We start from the raw sequence: 25,496 nt of genomic DNA on the forward strand, positions 1-25,496 counted from the left end.
GCATTCCCACTTAATACTCAATGACAGACACAGAAAACATTTTATTTACATGTTTACGTCAGAAAGCAAAATTTGTCTGCATTTTAATCCATTGAACTGTGAAGAAAAACTGACAATCCGATAACCACAAATAGTAAAATGAATTTTTTCATGTGTTGCAAGATGAATTACACAAAAATATTTCAATGAGAAAACCAAAGCCCAAGTATTTCACTTTAAGATGAGCACTGCAACAAAACCCACATTTAACTGACTGTATTGCCTAATGACTAAATAAAATGACTAAATTTGCTGTTCAATAAACCCATGTCACATTAATCAAAAAGAGAAAAAAGGCCATTGCTTCCCTTAATATCAACACTGTGTAAATGTGCAAACCACACTGCTAGAGCATGTTAGTGCTGTGAAACACATTGTCACTCTCAAACAAAGAGCAGCTTTATTTTTCTTGGACCTATTGGTCTTCCACTCAGTTCCTCCACTGCTGTCAAGGCCTCCCGACGAGACTCAAATACCACAGTTGCAGAGCCCTTAGGTTTCCCGCTCTGGTCATACTGTAGTGAGACAGACCCGGGGATAATCTGATATCCATAGCAAAAGTCATAGATTTCTTCACTTCTGATTTGGAAAGGTAAGTTGAGTAATTTTACACAAGTGGGACCATCAAAATGCTGCAATGAGGGGCCACAGTCGCCATGAACACCATTACCCCTGTTGAATGGAGCACGGGGGCCCACTGCAAAAGGGTCATAATCACAGCCTCCATGGACTTGAGCCTGTACATTACCCTCTGGCATATTACCATCCAGTGGCATCCTAAAATCAGAGTACTCAGTGTCACCAGGGCGATAGGATGCCTCGCTGCTCCTGCCTGAGTACCACTTCTCTCGTGGCTGTGGCTCTTGCTCAGCTGGCTCTTGCACCATTGGTGGCTCAACACCCAACTGCTGCATCTGAGAACGTGAAATACAGCTCAGTATGACCTCTGACCCAAGAAACCGTCGTCCATTGAGAGAGAGTGCCCCCATGGCCTCTGCCTCAGACCGGAAGAGAATCAAAGCCTTCCCGACTCCAGCACCTTTATGGTCACGCAGCAAGAACACCTTGTCCTCAGTGATATTAAACCCATGGAAGAAGTCCATGATTTCAACTTTCCTTACATCAAATGGCAGGTTCCGCACAAACACACACATTTTCTCAGAGTCATATGGATCACTGGGATAAGATGAAGGCCTCTCCTGAAACCGCTCCGAGTTTCCAGGAGACCGGACATCCATACTCTGAGACTCCAGAAGGGTGATCATGCTCTCTCTTGAGATTGGGCGAGTATAAACCCATCGATTGAAAAAGAGTCTTTTTTCCTGAGTTAAGGCATCACAGTAGTCACGCTGGTTCCTGAACAGCACAAATGTAGATCTAGTTCTTCGTCCATCACTGCCAATCAAGTGCAGGATCTGGTCATCCTCAAGCTTTGTATGATGAAAAAGCTTTTTTATGTCTTCTTTTTCTACAGCATAGGATAAATTGTCCACTAAAACACAGTACTCATCTTCAGAAGGAGCAATGGGCCTCTGGGCCACAGGTGATTGTGACCTTGCATGATGTTGAGGATTCCTCTGATTGCGAATAGGTGATCTCTCCCTTTCAAAGTTGTCGTTCCTGTTGACAACCATTGGTAGTCTACCAGTAGCCCGATGCCAATCGTGTACTGTTGTCATGGAAACCTCGACATACCTTGACCCAATGTATTTCCTATCCCTCTTCAGGCCTTCGCTTGCATCCTCTCTTGTCGCAAATTTGACAAGACCTCTCCCATTGTTTGCACCACGGTCATTTTTCAGCAAGATTATTTCATCAATAAGTAAACCACCGAAAAACTCACGTACTTCCCTTTCAGTCACAGAGAAAGGCATTCCTTTTAGAAACACACACAAAAAGTCATCATTATTGTTGTTTGGAGCCCTCTGGTGCAGGGGGGGAGGGGTATTACCCGATCTGCTACCTGATCTCCTGCCCACCTCAGGGCCCAAAGATTTTCTAGCATGTCTTGCATTCTCCTCAAATCGCCTCCTTTGATCCACTTCTACATTTTTTGTGCTTCTTTCAAGCATGTTCTGCATCTCTGCTTTACTACTGAGTAGCAGCGCAACAGGTGAATCCTTAATGTAACCCCCTGACCGTGTCATGGCTCTTCTTGCATCTTCATCCGAAGCAAAGATAATGAAAGCTTCCTCTCGCTCCCCACCAATTATATGAACCCCTCCATCTGGAATTTTGAGGCCGGTGAAGAACTTGCGAATATCCTCAGAACCTGCTGTGACTCTCAATCCCTGTAAACGGATGACGACTGCCATGCTGAAGCAAAAATAACAGCACCTGCAGACAGAAGGGTATAGAATAGCATTATTGCCAACAGAGCTTCTCTAGCTCAGCGTCTGGTATTCCAATATAACGCAACTGAATCTGAATAGCATTGCGACACCGTTACGATCAATGCCCACAAAAGCCACCTATCAGACCCTTTTATGCAACTGCACCATCGGAAAACAAAAATTAACCATCTTATCTTCTTGTGTAAAAATTGCTGTGTACACGTCACATTGTTACACCATCTCACACATCACTCAAATCATTTAGAAACTATTCTAATTCAGCACATATAATCCAATGTACCTATAAATATGCATCTTGCAAATGAAACATTTCAAAGGCCACCTCTTTAATAAAAAACACAGCTGATAGGGTTATAGCCTTCAGAAGACTGAAGGTTATATTACTAGACTAAATGTTTCAATTCCCAGAATGCAACAATCCACAGACCCTCAACACAGCCATTATTTTCCCTCCAAGACCAGCATTAATCCTGAATTCCAGGTGTTGTGCGTCACAATGGGAGTTAAGAAATGTTCAAGTTTACCACCAAGTAATTCCATTTATTCAGCGAAGGAAGTGATCAATAATACCACGACCGAACAAGCTTTCCCAGTTGCATTTGGAGTGTATCAAGGACAATATCACCTACACTACATCAGCACCAGCTATGATCCAACCAAAGCAGCACCACAACTGTCATCGCAGCAAAAATGTTCTGTTGTCGATCACATATTTGGCAATCTACACCACTGCCGCAATCTGTTGTCTGTTCCAGAGACTGGCCTTCTGGTTCATCCGAAAACAGCAGGGTCCCCCTTTTTTTCTTTTCCTCATGTGTCCACTCGCCTTAGTACCACTTGATACATCGATGCAAACTGACGCAGTACACTTGTTCTGGGGTAAGTGTGATCTTCTCTTTGAAGCTCCTCCTCATCATATCTGCTGTATAGCAATTTAGTGTGAAATCATCACTACTTTGAAGAGATACTTCTTTGCTAACTTTTTGTTGTATTAAGTAGTAAGCAGGTCTTCCAGCCCTGACCATCCAGTGGTATAACACTTTAAAATTCCACGTAAAGGAACGGTGCGTTTATGTGCTGTTATGTGGCTAAAACGTCTTCTTCTCAAAACAATTATTACATTTATTGTTTAACAACAATTATGTTTGACAATTATTTGCATTCCCTGTTGAGTCCCCAAATTTAGCTCATGAATGCAATGCTATGTGATAGCTGAGTGGCAAAACTCTGTGGTCAGACCTTCACTATCGCATTCACTGCACCACCATGAAGGAAATCACAACACCTCTGCAATTTTAACACTAAAATATAGAAAGTGAAATCAAACAACAATTTATGATTAAGCTTTACTAAGGCTAAGCATTGCCATCATACCACGCCATACTACACCAGAGAATTAGCAAAGCTCTGTCTCAATTATTTTGTACCGCAAAGCCCGATTTGACATAAAACCAACTAACACCACCTCTGCTTCCTTGTTGTAAACGCAATATGAACTTCACTGATCCCTTCGCCACTGGCATCGAAACCTCGGAGCAGCAAACGTTAGCCAACTGATCAGATGATGTAAATGTAATAGTGGTCGCTGGGAAAAGGCTAAGGCTTCCTGGTTGTCCATCCGTGTAGTTAAATCCAGCGGGCATGACAAACTGACTTGAAGAACCGTGTCACTCCAGTTTAGCTAGCCAAAAACACCGTACGCCAAACATACAGGCAAAATACCATGTCGCCATTAATGTTCATCACCCAACCGCAAAATAATCACAATAATCCGACACTACGGAAACCGTGTGCGCCGCTTTCCGGACGCTTTTGTTCAATTGGTGGCAAACAGCGCTCACAAAATATTGAGCTTAGCCAACGTTAGCTACATGTAGCCAGCTTGGCTAAATCGTTAGCATCGCTAGCAGTCAACGCTGACCGCGATGAGGCTATATTCTTTATAAATAACGCCACAATATAGCTATCTAACCAACGACAAAACTTACACAGTTGACAACCACAGATTATCGTGCAAAATCGAGAGTAGAGGGGATAATCGGGTTAATTAAATGCAGCTTCTTGTCGATCTCAGAGTCTACGAGGGAAGTGTGCAGCTCCTGCTAATGGCTGCGGCGAACCAACGACACAGACGCACGCTGCCCATGGATGTGGTATAAAGATGCTGCCACCTACCGTCCCGGAGTTTTAGATAATACTTTATTTAATAAATGTATCATATTTCTCACTATGACTGAAACATACGTATTCTGTCATAATATTCAGTCAAAGCTTCCACAGCAAAGAACATCTCTGAATCTTCATGGTCAAGAGCAATGGGAACAACTCTGACTGAACACATATCTCATTCTCTTCTGGGCTCTGAAATCGAGCATCATACATTAAAACACACTCATATCTTTCAAACAGGGCGAGACTATTGATATCTCCACCTTTCTCATGAATACATATAAGACGATAACAATTTATAATTCACGAATTCTCGTATTGTCGCGTCAGGAAGCACACATTACATACTCAATGTCACGATCTGGGGGTAATAAGACTGCATCTTGTCACACATGTACTTAGGATTTACTTTGAAGCCATTGAGATGTCTAGATTATTATCAATCATTCAATAAAATCAGTCCCAGATTCATTATGCAGTAACCCCAAAACATACATGAAGGGACATACGAGGCTAAAACAGGCTATATCCACATTTTGATTTTTCTGATGTTTACTGATAAATAAAAACTATTCATTGTATTTATTTTTGAGAGCATCTTCATCTTACTTTTAGTGCCTGCATAATTAGCACAGTAGGCTACTATATATTTTTATCCAATAGCCACAATGAAATACAGCGATTTTTTTCAGTTTAGTTTGGTCTTTCACAGCACCCTCCATGTGTTTGACTCATCTTTCTTCCCCCCTCTCTCCCCTTCACTATGCCCTGGCTTATTTAATAACAAAATAGTAAGGCTTTTAGTTTTATCTCTCTATTTTTTTTTTTAACTCAGTCGCTGTTGATGGCTCAGAGCCGCGGTGCGCTCCAGGGTTCGCGCCAGCTGTGCACCCACATCATGTGATGTTGTTGAGCACAGCAGCCAAAGCCACAGAGACACTCAGAGGACCAGTGTGGAATAAGAGGTATCCCAAAGACATGTCCACAGTCCTACCAGCGGATCAGATTGCCAGTGTTATTGTGACGTACAAGTTGGCCAGACTGAGACACTTTCTGGGGGCTTGGTTTTCGTGATTGTTTGCCCTTTGGGTCTCTCCTCCAACTCTTGGCTAACTATGTGAGCCCATGCTAGCTCGATAGTACCGAGAATCACCCAGGCTGAAGCTGGGGCGCAGCAGCAGCGGAGCTACTGAGCCGACGATCATTTCCGACAGCTCCGTATGGATTTGACGTCGGCATACATTGTTGCTTGATGTTTTACAAAGGGCCGATTACCAGAGCTTTCGAAGATGGGGGAACCTTGTGACCTTAAGCACGTCGTAAAGTGAGTATCTCGCGAATTGATTATTTTTACTTAGTTTTACGTTAATTTTGGTAAAACCATCTCACAACACACAGGACAAAACATCATTAGCCAACATGCTACTAAAGCCGGGTGCACAGACTCGGGTATATGGGTGCAATACATCCTAAAACGGAAACGTATATGAAACCCTTCCTGCGTTTTCATGAAATTATAAAAGTAACGAGCTCCCCGGTAGTCGAGAAAACCGTAATTCCTAAGATTTTAAACACTCGGTACGGTTCAAACAGCGATTAGCAAAACATAAGTTAACAGCAATAGCTTTAGCTAGCAATAGCTGCTAGTCACGACAGTTAGCTCACCTAGCGTTAGCTACTGATGCTAGTGGAGTTCTCAGCTAGCCGTCCTCGTTTACACCAACAAATGTGGTTGTTTACCTTTGCTGTGCAGCCGAAAAAGATGTTAAACGTCATAGCATTTCCGAACACATAATTGTTGGCCAGTTAACATCAACAGCACTAATTATACACAGCACAACCCCAGCTGACGCTTTCTGCAAAGATGGCCCACGAAAGCTCTCTGTTAGTGTTAGCTACCCCAAGTTAGCTTAGCTGGTTCTGATATACATTTTTTTTTTTGTTTTATAAACCGGCCCCACAGTCGAATAGCTACGTTCATTTCGGCTTACCTGCCCGCTTACTACTTATATATGTGTTGTAGTGAGACCAATTAGCAGGTCGTGACAGAATTTTTAACTAAATGTATATGTTTGCTGCACATCCTCTACTCGCTTTCACAGTGGGAGCTTCACCATTTAAAGGCCATGTTTTGGCTGCATCCACTCCTCCCGCACAGGCCATGCGTTAGTCAGTTTCCTAATTTGCCTCAAAGCACTCCGTTTGTTTTCATAAGAGTGGTGATGTGTTCTTCCATCTAAATCCTCATTCTACAGACACCCTTTTTTGTTTTCTGTAGGCCATTTGCTTGCGCTTTACATGTCTCATAATGAGATGCATGTCCTTTCCTCGCCCTGCATCCATGTTTTTCATGTATTTTAGCCTGTGATAGTACTATTTATAAACCATAGGTGAATGTAACCTTTTATTTTTGTTGTTGCTGTGATGCAGCTAAGGCGACGACAGTGGAGATAAACAGCCCGCCAAAGTGAGAAAAATATTTGTGTCACAGCAGACACGCTCATTAAGACGTGCAAGGGGTCCCTGCCACATTGCAACGACAGATAAGAGGAATCTCAAGAAGGGCCGCTTGTAGAAGTCGTTAATACTCAACAACTGATAGCATGTGACAACATGAACATGGTTTAGGCAGGCACACATATTTAGTTTACACAAGCACATCATTAAACACAATATTTAGTGAGTCAAACAAAAACCTGAATTTCTGCATTTGTAGGGCTTCTTTTAGATGGTGATGATGTCAAAATTATAAAAGTTTCTGACAGAGTAGCTGTAAGCTGTTGTAGGCAAACAAAATTCAGTTCATTGCAACTCTATCTTTCTTTTTGTCAGGTGTCCCGTCACTTTGGAGGGCTCATTTCTCTGATTTGGATTATTCTTGGCCAGCAGCCTCTTCAGGCCTACTAATCCTAGACGAGTTTCTCAATGGACACTCTACTCAGGTCAGAGATCAGCTATTTGACAGCAAAGAATGCAACTCGCAGTGTATACTCTTGTTTGGAGTTTGATATGAATTATGTATAGTATGGTTACCAAGTTGTGTTTTATTTTGGATGCAGTCTGTGCACATCTTTCCTGCAGCTTTTTACTGCTAAAAAGTTCAAGGTCATCCCAAGCTCAAGGCTGTGTCATTATTTGTTCACTGACAGTTATTTGAATCAATTAAGAATACAAGACTGTCTTCTGCAAAATGTTTTTGTCTCCTTTTTAAAATTAGACATTAGAGAACATGATGTCTGCACAAGCAGTGAAGCCTCTAAATAAAAAGCAAAAAATTATAGTGTAACTCTCTTGCATGAACAAAATAACTACAATAACACATGCTTGGTATTGGAGCCTACATATGAATAGCATTCCTGTATTTGGTGTAAAAAACACTTTTGAAACATAAAGTGAAAAAGGTGAAGTTCTAGGTTTAGTAGGTCCAATCCATCAATCATTTGATTGTAGGCTGCTTGTTATAGCATTTAGTATATTTGAATGTCCCTGCAGAAGTCTGTTCCTTTGAAGGTCACACAGAAAAAAGAAAAAACTACATCCTAAAGGATTAAATGACCCAGTTGATGCCTAGCACCCATATTGAGCCTACCCTAAGGAAAACGTGCACACTTTAATAGGACAAAAAGAGGAACAAGAACCCAATTATTCATTTTTTTACATGTTGAATACACATTTCTGTGCCTCTTTGCTTTTTTGTGATTTGTTTATTTCCATCCTTGTTGAAGTGACCTTTTCCACCACATGGTACTGGCCCAACTTAACTTGACTATTTGAATTTTTTTGGTTTTCCATCGGGCAACAGTTGTGGATAGAACCTGGTACCTGCTACTGCTACTGGTATCACCTCCACTGAGGTCCCAAGCAAGCTGAGGTGATACTAAAAGGTGACGTGAAAACACTTCAGACTATTGATTGGTCAGAAAGAATCGTCACTACTGCATCATCATTGTGTGAGACGACTGTATATGTATGCTCACTGTAGCCTGTGACATTTCTGTTTCTTATTCCACTGTACTTTTAGTATGGAAGGACAAACTGAACGACGGCTCTCAAAGATACATAATTTTCTTGTTTACTGTGGGGCAAACACATTAAACTTGAAATTATTTATCTGTGAGTGCCAGCATTCTGTTAGTCCTGTTCAATTAGGTTCGACCATGCACCCGATACATTGCTCAGGATTTGGAGCTGTGCACGCTGCCACTGTTTACTTTTAGTATGGCAACCTGCAGACGTTTCTTTGTTTGATATCCGTTCGTTATCCTCCATTGTCCATGTGTGTCACATTGATGATGACATTACAGTCGCTTCATGTGTCGTTACTGTAGTGACAACACCACATTGAGGGTGAAAAGTGAGTAGAATCAAGTCAGTACCATGAGGTGGAAAAATGCTAATAGGTCATCTAAATATACTCCATGTTTAGTTTTTTTGTTTTGTACAGATTGTTTGCAGTTTTTTGTTTTGTCTACTTAAAGACTGCCTGCTTAGGGTTAGGGATGAATATGATTTCTGAATAGAATTTGTAGATTCATAGATTCACAAAATAGTTAAACATCATTATCCCATTAGCGCAGAATTTTTTGATGTGTGTGTGTGTGTGTGTCTGTGTATGTTTGTGTGTGTCTATACACACAAACATACACATATATACTGTACCTGTTTGCATATACATATACATGTACATATAATACATAACAATCCAAAGACTGTCTGCAGATACAGATCATTTTTGTTAAAATGCAGCATTCCCAATACAACACAGATTTTTGGCACCAGCACTATCCAACATAAAAAGTTAATAATAAAAAGGAACCATACAGATAGTCTTCTGTTTAAATAAGTAAGACATTTACTGTAGCCACCTACTCCTTCCTTTCAGCTATTCCAGGCATCTGCTCTCTGTGTACAACTCAGGGAAAATCCAGTAAATCTACATTTATTGGCCAATGAATTTGATAACACAGGAGTATCTTTTATTATTGACCTTTCATTTATATCACTTTATTTCAGTCTCTGTCTCTTTCACTGTCACTGTGCCAAGTTGGGCAGGTAGCCTAGATACATACTATGACATGACTGCTTAATTTGAATCCATCCCTGGTTTTGTTGTATGTCAGCCATTCCCGCTATTTTCTGTCACTCTCTAATGAATGCCATGTAAAAAACAAAAAAGGTTGAGATGATTTTAAAATACATTCTGTGAGTATCTCAAGCATGTTTATTCTTTGTATAAACGGCCTTTTGCATGTCAAGATTTGGGAAAACAGAATTAAAAGAGGGAAGTGTTCACATCCAGCAAATTTACCTTGAGATTTTTGTTTTTTCTTGTCCTTAAATCTTAATCTTGGTCATCTTAAAGTTGTTATGTGGGTCTGTATGAACTTTGCAAATTGATTTCTGTCTTTCCTTTCTTTCATGTTCCCATGGCGTCCTTATGTAACCACAGAGAGGAGGGAAGTGGTGCCTCAGTAAGTTTGTTATGATACAACCCCTATGTCTAATTTCACATTTAAAAAAAAAAAAAAAAAAACCTCCAATCACAGTTTTATTTGTGTTTTTTTTCTGTAATTGTAGGTGAAAGTTGAGGGCCTATCCAAGGCAGCTCTAATGAAAAGCCTGTCTCCCAGAGTGATGTTGTCCAACCATCTCTTGCCTAAAGGGACCAAGACGAAGGTCAACCTAGAGGATCAGGGTCGTCAGAAAGTGTCCTTCAGCTTCTCGCAAACCAAGAAACCACTGCAGAGCCTGTTTTGTATCCCTGGCAGCCCTGACAAGTCTGTCGCTGAACCTCAGGCTGCTTTGTCACAGTCAACCTCAGACAAAGGAGGGCAAAGTACAGACAGCAAAATTGAACAAAAGCAGACACCCGTGGTGCCAACATCAATAGCAGAGACACCTTCGCAAACACCAGTCCCCTCACCTGCTAAACTGAAGCCAGACTTAGCAAAGATGCATTTCAAAAAGCAAATTCTCAGTGTCTCTGTGACTGAGGAGAAACCAACATCTTTTATGCCAGAAGAGCAGCTCTCCACTGAATTGCATTTTTTGCAAAAGTCAGCAAGTAAAAGTGCAACTGAATTTCCAACACCCCAGCCTCAGAATGCCGTTGGTGTCTGCCCATCTGAGAATGCTCACATTGAAGCCTCTGAGACAAGGGTAACCCCAAGCCTCAAGAAGCCAACTGCTTCCTCAGGAAAAGATGGAGAGACTTCCAGCAGTACTGAGCAGGATGGTAAGGTATACAAAAGGAAAACCAGGTCCCACTCTAATAGTGCTCCCCCTGGCTCAGAATCTGATGGAGATTCGGTCCAGATGTCTTCCAGTCGCAAATCAATTGACTCCAAAAGTAAATCTAACTCTGACAGCAGAAGCAAAGAGGTAAAAAAGTCTTCCTCTGGTTCACATGTTGACGAAAAGGAAAAAAGTTCCTCAAAGCGGTCAGAGAATCATGAAAGGTCTTCTAGTTACTCCAAATCAGACCGCGATTCTAGACACGCATCATCACGCTCGGCTCGATCAGACAAAGATCGCAGAAGGTCCAGGTCTAGATCACGGTCTCGATCAAGAGGGTCTCGAACAAGTTCATCTCACTCCAGATCAGAGAGGTCCAGAGGTGATAGAGGATCACGCTCTGAAAGGTCATACTATCATGAGTCTGACCGGAGATCACACAGGAGTTCTCCACGCAGAGAGAGAAGACGTTCTCGTTCTCGCACTGACCGAACTCGAGACAGTTCTGACTCTGAGGATGACCATAGGAAGACAAGGACAAGGACAAGTGACTCAAATAGATTGTCTGGCCATTCAAGCTCACATAAAGAGTCAAAATCATCCTCTTACCCAAAATCAGAGAAAGTTTCCAAATCTGTAGATTCTCCTCACTCCTCAGAGATAGATAAAAGAACACAATCATCAAAGTCTGAAAGGACTTCAAAGCGTTTATCAGACTCTGATTCGCAGCGCAAGTGCTCTCCTGATCTGGACTCCAATTACCGTAAACCTAGCACCCATCACAAGTCAGACACCAACAACAAATCCTCTTCTTCCAGTACGCATACCCACTCTCAAACACATGAAAAATGCCAAAAAAGCAGTTCCAGTGACTCTGAGGCAGATCATAAAGGAAAATCACAGGCCTCTGACAAAAGCTCTGGCTCAGAGGAGAAGAGTAAAAACTCCCTAAAGAAAACCAGTAGGCCAGACTCGAAACAGATGACCCCTTCGAGAACTTCTGTGAAAACCACTGGACATGATAGACAATCAGATGACATGGTTCACAGTTCCAGCAAAGCACCGTCAATTGCAACCAACACAGAATTTTGTTCTCAGAGTGAAAACGAAAAATCGGATTCTCATCAAGATGGAAATGAACATAGTAATCAGGATGTTAAGGAGATAGTTTCATGTACTGAAAAGGGTTTGCAAGAACCATCATCTAAAATAGCAAAAGAAACTAAATCAGGTCTTGAAGTTGAGAATAAAAATACCTCAGCTATAACCTCAAGTGAAAGCCTAAAGCATGTAAATGCCGCCCTGGAAAACTTGACCAATGTGAAGGATAGCCTTTCTTCTAATCAACCACATGTGAACGTAAATGCAGCTGTCTTAAATTCATGCAGTAGTAATGAAGATATAGTGTACAGCCAGGACAAGACAGTCATTGACTGTTCACCAGGGCCAATGTCTCTACCTGATACAGTGGATGTACCTGTTACACATAACGTCCAGCAGAACACTAAACCAGAGACTGTTGAGCTGAATAATGTCGAGAAGCAGTCTGACACAAGTGTGCCGCTCAAATTGGAGTCGCAGTGTCTTGAACCTGAGAACCAGCTGACATGTGGACAGCAAAGTATGGATACTGTTAAAAAGAGCAGCGGTACTACCAAAAAGTCCCGGTGGGATATTGTTGGGCAGGACACCTCAGAGAGTGATAATTCACAGAGGACGCTTAGTGCAGAGAGCAAGCCCACTATTAAAAAAGTGATCTCTGTCAAAAAAATTGAGTTTTCTAAAGACAATAGCCAACAAGACTCTGACATTAAAGATAATATTCAACCAGAAGCTGAAAAACATTCCACAATGGTAAAGCAGCCTGAGATCTCTAAGCAGGAGGTGGGCTCAGACAGTGCATCCATGATCGATAAACACAAAGACCAAAGTGAGCCTTCACGAGCAAGCACCAGCATTGACCACTGTGACTTAAACCTGACCGTTTCTCAAAAAACAAACACAGACGAGCCTCTGGACATAAATGATACATCACAGGTTGATACAGCTGCAAAGATGAAGAATTGGAATGGAAATGATCACGATGAAACATCAAAGGAGAGTGGTTACGAAAACAAATTGAGTAAGAGAATATCACTTCATCAGGATGCATCAGGAGGACAGAGTGAGGCCAGTGATAGTGACAACTCTGAGTACGACTCAGATTGTGGCGAGGCCATAAAACGATTGCATTCTGTGGTGGTGGTGCCAAAGAATTCTTCCCTAACAATGGATACCAAGGACATGGGAGCGTCCTGCAGTCCTATGAATATTTCAGAACTGCACAATGCTGTTATTGCAGCTGACGTGAAAGTCCCAAATGAAGTCAGCTCTCAGCAAAGACGAGGGAGTCCTTCCACTGCATTTGCAGAGACCAGTGGTCAGTGTGCTGGTGTAAATAACTCACCCAACAGCAGTATGTTGTGTCAATCCCAAAGCAATATGATTGATAGCACCAGTCACTCCGAGGCGTCCAGTGCCGTCAGTGCCCTGCCTTACATGGCTGGTCATATCAGTGCCCATGGAAGTGCCACAGAGCCTGCTAACGGCCTTGGTAATACCAGAGAGTGTGAACAAGGACACAAAGAGCATACTTTAAGTAGCCGAGGTGAACGGATGCACTCCCATTATCAACATGGCGATTTCTCAAATTCTGACAATATTGCTGACAAGAACGGATTCATCCTGGGTTGGGATTTTTCGCAGCCAGAGCAGCCAAGTAGTACATACCAGCAGCCCGATAGCAGTCATGGGCCACACTTAACAAACACTAAACTGACAGGAATCTCCTCAAAGGGACAGGAGCACAGGCAGAGTAATGCCATCTGGAACCATCAATCCCCAAACATGCAGACTAGCAGGAAACCCTACCTCCATGCACATGAACAGTATCAAGATCCAGCAGGTGAAATCCATCCTGACTCTCTAACTAATGACCATGACGACTACAGTGGGGATAAACCATCAAATCTTAGTAAAACAGCTGTTGAATGGAGTGGACCTAACACTGCAGGGTCATCAAGCTTTGTACAAGGTCATGAAATAAGCAGCAACAGCAGGGGCTCTATTGTTCCTGACCCCCCTAGAGAAGACAGTTTTAGACCCCATAGAGGCAGAGGCCCTCCTAAGAAAAGGCGTCCGGAGATTGAGTCAGATTCAGACAATGAAGCAGAGGCAGGGCCTGCAGGCAAAAGGGAGCGTCAAGGAGATAGTGACATGCCTAAGGAAACTTTTGTCAAAGCTGAGACACAACGTCCGTCACTCAATCTGCAGGACTTTCAAGATGCTAATAAATGGAAAGAGCATTCCAGGTCTAAAAAGATGCCCCCTTACTTTGACTTGATTGAGGAGAACCTGTACTTGACTGAGAGGTAAGGTGCTATCCAGCGTGACTGACACAATATCCAAGTTTGTTAGCGCAATGAATGACTTGATAGTAAAACATTTAAGTACCTGAGGGTTTGAGCATTAAAAGTTTTTTTCAACATTATTTGCAGAAAGAAGAGCAAATCTCATCGTGATATAAAGAGGATGCAGTGTGAGTGTCCAGTGCTGCCCAGAGAGGAGCGCTCAAGGGGAGTATTGGCATGCGGGGAAGACTGTTTAAATCGGCTGCTGATGATTGAGTGGTAAGTTGTTTATTACCAATAAAGCTGTACGACAACATTTAAGAGGATGGGATAGGTTGGAGAAACCTGGAAATACGACAAACATATATTCTTAGTATTGAAAGGATTGCACAATTAGTAGAGAAAGATAGAGACAAATACTGTCCGATCTCATTTTCGACACCCTGACAAATTATATTGTTGCTTTACTTTGCCATGAATAGACATCACTGAAGCTTTAGTGATGTCCACACTTTTAAGTTGCTCTGGATAAAAGCATGTGCCTTATGAGTATATGTAAATATAATGCTTTAGCAATAGGAAATCTAGTAATATGGTGCTCTTAATAAGGCAAGAGACGAGAGTCAATGTGAATCATGTTGTTTACCATCTAACTTCTACAAATTCTGTCAACAGTTAAGCCCAATGCGTCAGAAATCTTAGTCTGACTTTAACATTTTCTTACTTTTTTGACTTTTTTCTTTCCAGCTCATCACGATGCTTAAATGGAGTCTACTGCTCTAATCGACGCTTTCAGATGAAACAACATGCAGACTTTGAGGTTATCCTCACAGAGGACAAAGGCTGGGGACTCCGAGCAGCTAAAGACTTGGCTCCGTAAGCCTCTTACATATTGAGCACAACAATTTAAAATGTTTTTTCTACAATTTGATATTAAAAGGTTCACCAAAGTAGTAGTTATTGTGGGGCTGCCTACTCTGTTGGGTTACATATGCACCATTTGAGCAAGTTAATGTTCTTAAATGTTATGGCTGAAAAAAACAGACAGGATGATTGTCAAACTGGTTTGTTTTTATTTCCATTTCAGAAACACCTTTGTACTGGAATACTGTGGGGAGGTGCTGGACCACAAAGAGTTCAAAACAAGAGTGAAAGAATATGCTCGCAATAAGAACATCCATTACTACTTCATGTCTCTAAAAAATAATGAGGTACGAAATGATATGACACATTGCAGTTAATGTTCATTTTTAAACTGCAGTCCGGTATAATGATTCAGGTAAAGTGGCTGGCAGAAGTACTTGACATTGCATTATGTATTTTCAGATCATCGATGCAACCTTGAAAGGAAATTGCTCCCGGTTCATGAACCACAGCTGCGAGCCCAACTGTGAGACCCAAAAGGTACAGTGGCAAGAAAAAGCACTTGAACAATACTTAATCAGGTTACCCTGCTGAAAATTGAATTACTGATGGTAATTTTGTACCCTATTTCAGTGGACCGTTAATGGCCAGCTTAGAGTTGGTTTCTTCACCACCAAGGCTGTCACTGCTGGGACTGAACTGACATTTGATTACCAGTTCCAGAGATATGGGTACTGTTTCTCGACAGTTATTTTTTTCGCACTTGTATTTTCTGCTTTTTCTGCTTTGATTGCATGTGTGAAAACAATAGATGTAGATGTGTACTATATGTTCACGTAGTTAGAGGCATAACAAGTGGTTATTCAACCTTAAAACTGATGGTTTTATGTTGGTGATTTCACCTTTGTTTTATTTAATCCTCCAGCAAAGAAGCACAAAAATGCTTCTGTGGTGCACCCAGCTGCAGAGGCTTCCTGGGTGGAGAGAACAGAGTTAGTGTTCGAGCAGCTGGAGGGAAGATGAAGAAAGACCGCAGTCGAAAGAGTGCTCTCACCACGGTCAGTGCTTTCAGTCATATTTGAAATTCTTTCTGTCATCTGTTTGAAATGTGAGAACTGTTATTTGCAAACACAAAAGATAAGGTATTGTAGTATTAAGGATTACAGTGCTAATGCCCATTACAAGCTACTAGAGCCTAGTAATGTTTGATCTTTTAATATTATCAATGATGCCCCTAATCCCATAATGGCAGACTGTTCTTGGTATATAAAGCCTCATTACCTGGTTAATTTTAATAATGGTAAAGTAGTTAAACCTGGCTAATCATAATAACAGTAACTTTATCAATCATCTTATATTACCATTGCATTACCATTATGTATTTGCCATCATGATGTTAGCTGTGATTTGTATTAATACACACCAAAATGTCTTATCAGGCAAATGTGTAAGCAACATTGTCATTTATAACCTCATATTGTCCTTCCACAGGTTGATGAGGAACTGGAGGCCTTACTGGAGAACGGAGAAGGCTTGTATGATGAGAAACAGGTGGTGTCTCTCTGCAGACTAATGGTCCGAGTGGAAACCATGGAGCAGAAACTCATCTGTCTCAAGCTCATACAAGTATGACCTGAACGATTAACAACCAGTTTCACAAAATAGTTCCTACTACTCTCCTGTTATGATTTGGCTAGAATGTTGAGACATAAGTTGTTATATATCATTTGCAGAAGGTATCATGTTTGTGTTGCACAGGATACTCAAAATCCATCATGCCTGAAGCAGTTCCTGGATCATCATGGATTGTCGCTGCTGTGGATCTTCATGGTGGAGCTTTCTGAAGCCAAAGGCAACAGTGCCAATAATATCAAACTGCAGTTAGAGGTGAATTATGTTATTTTTTTTTATCACACCCATAATGCGGTCATATTCCTTTATTTTGATTTTTAAATCCTCAAAGCCTGTACGGTCATGTATACAGCTATTTGCTGTTTGATCACTGTTGATAAATTTTGTTTACAGATTATGAAGACCCTGGCTGTGCTTCCCATCTCAACTAAGAACATGTTGGAGGAAAGCAGAGTCCTGACCTTCATTCAGCGATGGGCCCAAACAAAAACTCTCCCTCATCCTGCTGAGATGGACGGCTACTCGAGTGAGAACACCTCCCGTGCTCAAACACCCCTCAACACTCCTGATGGTTCCTCCGCCAAACTGGGACCAGAATTGGAGGGTGACACCTCCAAACCTGCTGTGTACCGCCGCCTTAAAATCATCAGTGAAAACAGTCTTGACAGTGCACTCTCTGACGCCAGCAAAGCATCTGATGGCAAGGAGGAGGAGGAGGAGGACGATGATGAGGAAGAAGATGAAACCTCACAAGCGGGACTTCCTGATCCCAAACAGTTGAAGGCAGACCCAGTGTGTGAAGCCGAAGATCCAACAAAAGATGCAACGATGGAAGAGTCAGAGAAAGAGGTCAAAGTGGAGAAACAGGAATTGGAGGGGATGAGTTCAAGCTGTCAGCTCCAACCTCAAACTGAGGAGGACAAAGACAAAATCGAATTGGATTTGGAGAAGAAGGACATTGAGATGAAAGAGGACACAAGTGAGGATCTGAAGGAAGAACCTGAGGAGTCAAAGGAGGCTAGTGAGGAACAGGAGAGTGTGGAGGAGCAGATCAGTCTGGCAGTGACAGAAAAGGCTGAACTGGAAAGTGAACAGTCTGCTGTAAAAGTTCTTGAGCCAGAGAGTCAGTCCGTCCAAACAGGTGTTGCTGAACTTCCACCTGAGCAGCCTTCAGAGCAGACGGAAGCACAGGCGGAGACACAAGAGCCCGAGAAAGCTCCTCTTGGTAGTGAGGTGCAACCTGAAGAATCTACCACTGATGCTCCCGCAAGCTCTGAGATCCCAGAAGCCAGTATGCCCTCTGAGGTCACAGTGACCCCTGTGGACCCATCAGTGATAGGAACTCCTTCTCAGGATGAAGAGGAAGGTGTCTCAGATGTGGAGAGTGAGAGGAGTCAGGAGCCCCAGCTCACTGGTTTGGACATTAGTGGCATGGCTGCCAGGCTTCTGGATAGCTGGAAGGATCTAAAGGTGAGACACTGTCATACATGCATAAAAATGTAAAGCATTACCCACTTTCTTTTTGTCATCTGTGTGCATGGTGTTGTATTCTGACATTACAGTTATGCTTGTCTTTCCAGGAGGTGTACAGAATACCAAAGAAGAGTCAGGTGGAAAAGGAAGCAAATGGTAAGTTAGTCCAATGCAGATTTTTGGCATAGAATTATTTCCATACAGTTTGGACTAATTAGATTTTCCTCACAGATCGCAGCCGAGATCGAGACACAGCTTTGACACCACGCACCACTTCTGGTAGCCGAGAACGTGAAAGGGAACGAGAGAAGGAGAGGGAACGTGACAGAGACAGAGATTATGACAGAGAAAGAGATCGAGAATGGGACAGAGACAGAGATCGTGAACGCGATCGGGATCGGGATCGAGTCTCTGACAAAACTCCCCGCAGCACTGAGAGACGGAGGAGACGCTCTGCGTCTCCACCACCATCATCCTACGAAAGGAGCAGCCGACGCACTGAGGAACGGTAAGAATTCTTGTCACTGCGGAAACAAGCACAGTAAATACTTTTGTATACTACACCCATGGTAAAGTTTTGGTATTCAGCTGTGGTATTCTTCTCTGAATTTTTAAGGTTTGACCCATCTAACAGCAACAAGACACCGAGGGGAGTGAGTGGCAAGGAGCGCAACAAACTGTCCACAGAGGAACGCAGAAAGCTGTTCGAGCAGGAAGTCGCTCAGAGGGAAGCCCAGAAACAACAACAGCTTCAACAGCAGCAGCAGCTTCAGACTATGGCTTATGACCCTGTAGCCTATGTCTCCAGCCCTGGCTTCATAACCTATCCCCCTGGATATCCTATCCAGACCTTTGTGGATCCCTCCAACCCCAATGCAGGCAAAGTACTACTCCCTACCCCGTCAGTTGAACCCACTCTGAACTATGAACAGACTCCTCCTCAGCGTCTTATCTCAGACCTGGGACTTCCTTCTCCTTCCTCCACTTCCCAAGCCACTCCAGTCTCTAATCTCTCTCAGCACATCACCACCACCAACCTCGCCACTGGAAACACCCAGCAGTATGCCCAGCCAACTGTAGCACCTCAGGACGCAGGTGTAGCTGTCCTCTCTGTACCAGCCCAGACGGCCCCTCAGGTACAGAGCCAGCAGAGCTACACCACTCTCTGGGACCCCACCACTCAGCAGACAGTGACTGTGCAGACCCAGCCAGCACAGCAGTATGCCACAGCTCCAGCACAGGCCCAGACGCAGACAGCCATCTACTACCAGGGCCAGCCTTGCCAAACCATCTACAGTATCCCCACCGCCTACCCCCAGGCTAACACTCCAGTCATACAGGTAGGATTTCTTATCAGGGTCTGATACCCTACTGGTGGTTTTACTGAACTCATATTTTCAAATTACTTTTTTATAATCATTTTATATATCAGTGCTGAAAAGCACGTACAAAATATATATCCACAATATGCATTAAATAGACAATGTTTTTACAGTGTATATAAAAAATTTAATCCACAATATACATTTCATTTTTATTGAATGCTACAACCCAATGCTATTCAGTACATATTTAACTCTACTTGATAGATTTTTGCAATGTCTAGAGTATCTGTCTGATCTGAGTGCACTTTGTGTTTCTGAAGGCATACACTGAACCCACAGCCAGCTACCTGCATGGCCAGCCGATGTATCCTGGCCATCAACAGGGAGTGGTGGTGCAGCAGGGAGGCACAGTCACCACCATTGTTACATCCCAAACTGTGCAACAGGTAATGCAAATATGCTCCATCCACATTCTGAAGTATGTGCAATGGACAAAAAATCTACTCCTAATCTCTAATGCTATTAACTGCCTATTGAATACTGTGATGTATTCCCAGTTGAAACAAGAGAATGGGGCAAAACACAGTGAAAGATATCTCAAAATTGTTCCCAATACAATATAGAAAAGGAGAATAAGGTGGTTTTGATTGCTTAAAAATCTGTGATGGTTTTATCAGAGTTTTGTGTGGGATTAATATTTTCTGGCAGCATGAGGTTGCATGACTGATGAGCTTGATTTAAAGGTGTAGCAATTTTTAGGAAGTTGAGGTCACACATTCAAGGGTTTTGACATCTTTCCAAATCATTGCCTCTCTGTCTCAGTTTGACCACAAGGGGGTAGTAGACATCTAAATTATGCAACTCCTAAGACCCTTGTTGGTCCAAGACCTGTCTTATACAATGATAAAGTGGCTTTTAAGATGTGTCTAAAGATGGAACAAATCAAAGAAAAGTGCTTAGTGGACCCCATTTGTAAATAACAATCAAAATGACACTCACATTTGACTTTCAACTACAATCATTAAACTTGTAACTTATTCATTTGGGGGTTTTTTCCTCTTAGCTAAACCCAAGAGAAATTGTTGGTACTTAAAGGTGGAGCCACATGGATTTGCTGCTGATGCTTCTTTTCTATTTCTTCTCTCCTCTCAAGGAAATGATTGTACCCAACAATGTGATAGACCTGCCTCCTCCCTCTCCCCCTAAACCCAAAACCATCGTCCTACCTCCCAACTGGAAAGTGGCTCGAGACCCTGAAGGGAAGATCTACTACTACCACGTTGTGACAAGGTTGGTATAGCAGTGTGTCTATGCAGTGTGTGTTTGTGCCTCTGGAAAACCCCTATATGTATATCTATGTCACTCTACTTCCCTCTGCACATCAGGCAAACACAGTGGGACCCTCCAACCTGGGAGGGAAGTAGCGACAACACTAGTGTGGACCATGAATCTGAAATGGACCTGGGAACACCTACCTATGATGAGAATCCTTCCAAGGTGAGCTTTTAGTTATCGTTTTTAGTGTCAGAAAAGTAGTTTTTTTGGGGTTTTTTTGTAGAAGAAAAATGGTTAAGAGAAAACATGTCCCTTCATTTGATAACGAGGAAGAATCATCCTCACTTTTATTTTTTGGTTCCCAGAAAGTTGGTGCTTGGATGCAGATCATGATTATAGTGTTTGTTCCTTGGGGTAATTAAAGATGCTGCACTAGTGATTATTTTCAGATGTGTCTCAAGGAGAGAAAAAAGAAAAAAAACATCAGCACAACACCATATTTAGTGAGTGTTACATTCTCGCAGATGACTGCTCCTCGCAAAATGGCTTCATCAGAATCTACATGGAGGCTTGAGATTTGAAAAGAGAATCCACTCACCCCACCCCCTGCTCAGCTGTCTGTCCCTTAGCCTTAAGGCCATAGAGGGAGGGGTGGCTTTGCTCATCTCTTCTTCCTCTGCCTCGTTTGTTTTCCCTCTTCATTTTTATCCTAACTTTGAGGATAATGAAAACCAGCTGCAAGACCTAGCATTCATTTATTTGCGGTTTCTTAACTATATAAGTGTCCCTTTTGTCTTTTCTAAAAAGATGTAACAGAGTTTTTAAAAAAAAACAACAAAACATCAAAACTGAAATGGAGAGATTCATGATTTTATATAAGTTTTCTGCCAAGAACAGCTACTAGGTCATGGACCATTTCCCACCATGTGTTTACACAGTGGTGGTGTCCATGTCCAGCATTAAAAATGTGGCACATGCCCTGTTTGTACATCGTTTGGTTTTACTGTTACTGTTTTTTTGTTTTGTTTTTTTGTCCGTGGCACTGTATGTGCGAAACCTTTGTGCTTGCTTTTGATCCTCACCACTTTATTGTGGGTGCTGTCAGTCAGCTGTTGCCTGCTTGCCATTATTGTTGAAGGCTGAGGCCAGAGAGGCAGCATCCTGGCAGGATATCCCTGCTTTCTGTCAAGTAGCTGCTGAGCAGGTGCTGTTTGATGCCCCACTGACCTTGATAGCTACTGTTCTGCAGCCAGTTGCCATGTTTGATTGAGCTTGTTGCACAGGTGGGGCCTCACTTGTGGTTATTATTGCGGAGAATTGCTTGGCTGGATAATGTCTGTATAACATGGTAATGCTGTCCTCCTTTATAGCTAATAAAAAGTTTGATGAAAGAAGTAGAATTGGATGAGACTTTGTTTGTGACACGTTACACTTTCAAAGCCAATGGTTCAATGTGAAATTAATTATATTTGTTTGAAAACAAGCATTTTAAAACACTTATTTCTCTCCCTCAATTATGTTGTTACAGTTCTCCACGAAGACAGCTGAAGCTGACACTTCCAGTGAACTGGCTAAAAAGAGTAAAGAGACATTTCGCAAAGAGGTAAGCCAGAGTCTCTGCAAACAATGTTTTCAACAATTTAACTCCAGATTTTTCAGTTTTCTAGACCTCTAGACCTTTGCCTACATTGCAGTGAAAGTCCCTATATCCACCCATGCAAGTGCTAATTTTTGTTTTGACATATTCTTCTCTTTGCATGTCTTTGTGTGTGTGTGTGTGTGTGTGTGTGTGTGTGTGTGTGTGTGTGTGTGTGTGTGTGTGTATGTGCTACTCAGATGTCCCAGTTCATCGTGCAATGTTTAAATCCTTATCGTAAGCCAGACTGCAAATTGGGACGCATCAGCAACACAGAAGACTTCAAACACCTGGCTAGAAAGGTACAATTAAACAATAAGATGTTTATACATGCAGTTAGTTTTTCCATTAATCCCACGAGACGCTTTCAACCTCTCACCAGCCTCTGCAAGGTCAGAGCACAATGAAAGTATTGGTCAGCTTTTAACTTAAAAGGAAACGTTTTCAGAGTTTCCCTCAAACCAGAACTAAATAGTTGAGCTCCCACGATTTCTCTCCAGCCAAATGTTTTTATATTCTGACTCTGCAAGAGACTAAGAACATATTGTACATGTAAACTATTATCTGCCTCTCTTTTGTTTTACTCATTCCTCTCAAAAAGCTTTTTGCAACCAGCGTTTTTTCAAAAGGCAGCTTTTTTTTTTTTTCTACGGTTCCCAGTCGGTCCATGGATTGTGTGTGTGTGGGGAGTGGTTTGCACTGAGTGCCATTCGGACATGCCGTGACTGTGAGGACATGGGCACAATAAACAGAAAAATGAGCTGGGGTTCACTCATTTAGAGATTGCGTTTTATGGTCTTAAATTATAAAGAGCAAAGTCACTAAAAGAGAATTAATCATCCCACCATTCTACCACAACTCACATATACATTGTAATTATATCATTTACTGTAGTCTGGTGACAACAAACGTCTAACTCTTCCCTCTGCTCAATCTTCTAGCTGACTCATGGAGTTATGAATAAGGAACTGAAAGCTTGCAAGAATCCTGAGGACCTTGAGTGTAACGAGAATGTGAAGCACAAGACCAAGGAGTACATCAAGAAGTACATGCAGAGATTTGGCTCTGTGTACAGGCCCAAGGAGGACACAGAGGTGTACTAGCCTCAGAGGCCACAGATGTTACACTTGCTCTGCGTTAATACAGGAGAAGCACAGATTTGCCTTTCCATTCACTCCTACATGTATGAACTGGCCAGCCTGAACCGTGAAGTAGTTTCTTACCTGTATTTATGACTAAGAATTGCACTGCACAGGAGCTCCCCAGGCCCCATGGATCATGGAGGAGCCCCATAGTAGAGACTGTCAGAGACTCGAGTGCTGCTGTATGACCCGAGACTCCAGGTGCAGTGTTTTCAAAGGATGACACTGAGGGGTGCTATAGAGACTAATGTTCTCACTGACCGTTTGATTTTTAGCTTTTTTTTTTTTTTTCCATTTGTGGCTCTTAAATGTTCCTGAGATGATCACCTCAATTCCACTTTTTAAACTCTTCTAGCCCTGTATGAGGATTACTCAACGGAATCATACATCAAATTTCTTTGTTACTTTCCACTGTTAAGAAAATGGATCAATAACAGAACAGTCCAGTCCCCACCGCCCCCGCCTTCTTTTTTCTTGTGCACGCTTCAACTCCCCCCTGCCACTGACTCTGTATCTGGTGCTGCTTTTAACTGGGCTGTGGAGGTCCAAGCTTCCACTCCTCAAACCCTGCCTTCTTAACCACAAGACTGTGGAGCCTCTGTTGTTTTATGGATGCATGATATAGGCTGAGGTCAGAGTGGTATCCTTATGGAAATTCCTTCCTCCATTTTTTTAATGTCTCCTGCTTCAAGTAATATGTCCTTCCCGGGACGAGCTTTTACTCACAGTACACTTAGGGATCAGCCAGTAACTAGCAGGTTGGCAAAGGGGTTAGAGATTCATGTTTCCACGACTTTTATCAATTTATGTATAATAACGGGAGCAGGGTTTGAATGCTATATTTGATGTGCTGTTTATCTGTGTGTCAGTTCTTCCTCATTTCCTGTCCAACTCTTTTCCCAATATTGTTCTGCTGTGTTTCTTCTCACAGGAATGATGCTGAAAATGAAAGTTGTAGCAGTTCAGTTTTAACAGTTTCTAAACATCTTGTTTGTTCAGGCCTTTTTTTTTTTTTTTTTTTAAATCACTGTTGGTCCTAGTTAGACGGTAGAGACACTTAGGTCGTTCTTGCTCCACAAACTGTCGCACATTTATTTCCAAGCGTTTTACAGTGGTCAAGGTAGTCTGATTAGCATTAGATTACCAATTTGTTTCAGCCTCTTAAATTGCATTAAACAAAGTTCCAACATATGTACATTGCTTTATATGTGAATATATTGAATAATAGTTTTGGGAATGTTTAAATAAGCAGACACTTTGTAAAAGGACTATCAATTCATGATTTAAAGTGTAAATAATGTGTAAAATTACCAAAGCTGTACACAGGAGACTAGGGTCCGGGAGCACAGTGAGCCCACCCATCCTCACCAGCTCAGCCCTCCTGATGCAGTTACCACATCAGTCCGTCAAACTTAGGACCCCACTGACTCACAGCCCTCTATTTTATTTCAATGGTGGGGGAGATTTTCATGTTTTCTTTCTTTCGTTTTTTGTTATTATTTTTCTATGTACAAAGTTTCACCCTACTCTACTGTAAGTATTGTGTAAGCACATTGTCATACCGAGTGTACAAACATTTTAAAAGATAATAAACTTTTTTGTAAAATTATGTCCCTGCCGTGCAGTTTAATCGCGTTCTCTGGGGTGTCAGTTAAATAGGCTTGAACAGATCTAAGCAAATGTGACTGACCTCCGTTACATGATTAACTGCTGAGTGCACACCCAATCCCATTTTAGATTGGCTCACTCCTCTAATAAGGGGTGCACATGGCATGAATGCCACTATAGCACATACGCGCTGCTGAGCCAGATGTTTGGCCTCTGCAAAGGGAATCAAAGTGATCGACTGCCTTCATTAGAGACGTTAAGTGCACTCTAAATATGGAGACCCGTGACGAGTGGAGAGAGGCGCTGCTGTGCTTCCCCTTTCTCCTCTGTCCCAACCCCCCTCCCAGTGTATGCAC

The 25,496-nt window shown here is 42.2% G+C and overlaps 2 protein-coding genes across 4 annotated transcripts; one reads left to right on the forward strand and one right to left on the reverse strand.

Annotated features, from left to right (window-relative positions):
* Positions 1 to 21: 21 nt before the first annotated feature.
* rbm12bb (RNA binding motif protein 12Bb) lies at positions 22 to 7,326 on the reverse strand. 2 transcript variants are annotated; one of them, XM_071470361.1, is made up of 2 exons: positions 6,303 to 7,326; positions 22 to 2,376 (listed from the first exon to the last, which is right to left on the reverse strand). In XM_071470361.1, the coding sequence occupies exon 2, from the start codon at positions 2,352 to 2,354 to the stop codon at positions 423 to 425; it is 1,932 nt and encodes a 643-aa protein (XP_071326462.1). In that variant the 5' UTR covers positions 2,355 to 2,376; positions 6,303 to 7,326; the 3' UTR covers positions 22 to 422. The 2 variants fall into 2 exon arrangements, with proteins under 2 accessions (XP_071326462.1, XP_071326463.1); XM_071470362.1 differs by lacking the exon at positions 6,303 to 7,326 and adding an exon at positions 4,382 to 5,502.
* setd2 (SET domain containing 2, histone lysine methyltransferase) lies at positions 5,507 to 25,141 on the forward strand. Of its 2 annotated transcripts, XM_071470360.1 has the most exons (22): positions 5,507 to 5,886; positions 7,395 to 7,504; positions 10,012 to 10,033; positions 10,140 to 14,206; positions 14,333 to 14,464; positions 14,933 to 15,061; positions 15,273 to 15,396; positions 15,512 to 15,589; positions 15,683 to 15,780; positions 15,975 to 16,107; positions 16,541 to 16,675; positions 16,808 to 16,936; positions 17,075 to 18,151; positions 18,262 to 18,310; positions 18,386 to 18,662; positions 18,771 to 19,494; positions 19,800 to 19,925; positions 20,633 to 20,769; positions 20,865 to 20,976; positions 22,283 to 22,357; positions 22,591 to 22,692; positions 23,332 to 25,141. In XM_071470360.1, exons 2-22 carry the CDS (start codon positions 7,488 to 7,490, stop codon positions 23,491 to 23,493), a joined length of 7,905 nt encoding a protein of 2,634 aa, XP_071326461.1. In that variant the 5' UTR covers positions 5,507 to 5,886; positions 7,395 to 7,487; the 3' UTR covers positions 23,494 to 25,141. The 2 variants fall into 2 exon arrangements, with proteins under 2 accessions (XP_071326461.1, XP_071326460.1); XM_071470359.1 differs by lacking the exon at positions 7,395 to 7,504.
* The last annotated feature ends 355 nt before the right edge of the window (positions 25,142 to 25,496 follow it).

This window comes from Trachinotus anak, unplaced genomic scaffold (genome assembly GCF_046630095.1).
Source record: "Trachinotus anak isolate AG129_WGS33_773 ecotype Australia unplaced genomic scaffold, CSIRO_AGI_Tana_v1 ptg000032l, whole genome shotgun sequence".
Taxonomy (NCBI): Eukaryota; Metazoa; Chordata; class Actinopteri; order Carangiformes; family Carangidae; genus Trachinotus; species Trachinotus anak.

Coding starts and splice junctions, on each gene's coding strand:
- setd2 (XM_071470359.1), top strand. CDS start 5,852: ATGGGGGAACCTTGTGACCTTAAGCACGTCGTAAA. Junction 16,937..17,074: donor ATATCAAACTGCAGTTAGAG/GTGAATTATGTT, acceptor TTTTGTTTACAG/ATTATGAAGACCCTGGCTGT. Junction 22,693..23,331: donor TCAAACACCTGGCTAGAAAG/GTACAATTAAAC, acceptor TCAATCTTCTAG/CTGACTCATGGAGTTATGAA.
- rbm12bb (XM_071470361.1), bottom strand. CDS start 2,354: ATGGCAGTCGTCATCCGTTTACAGGGATTGAGAGTCACAGCAGGTTCT.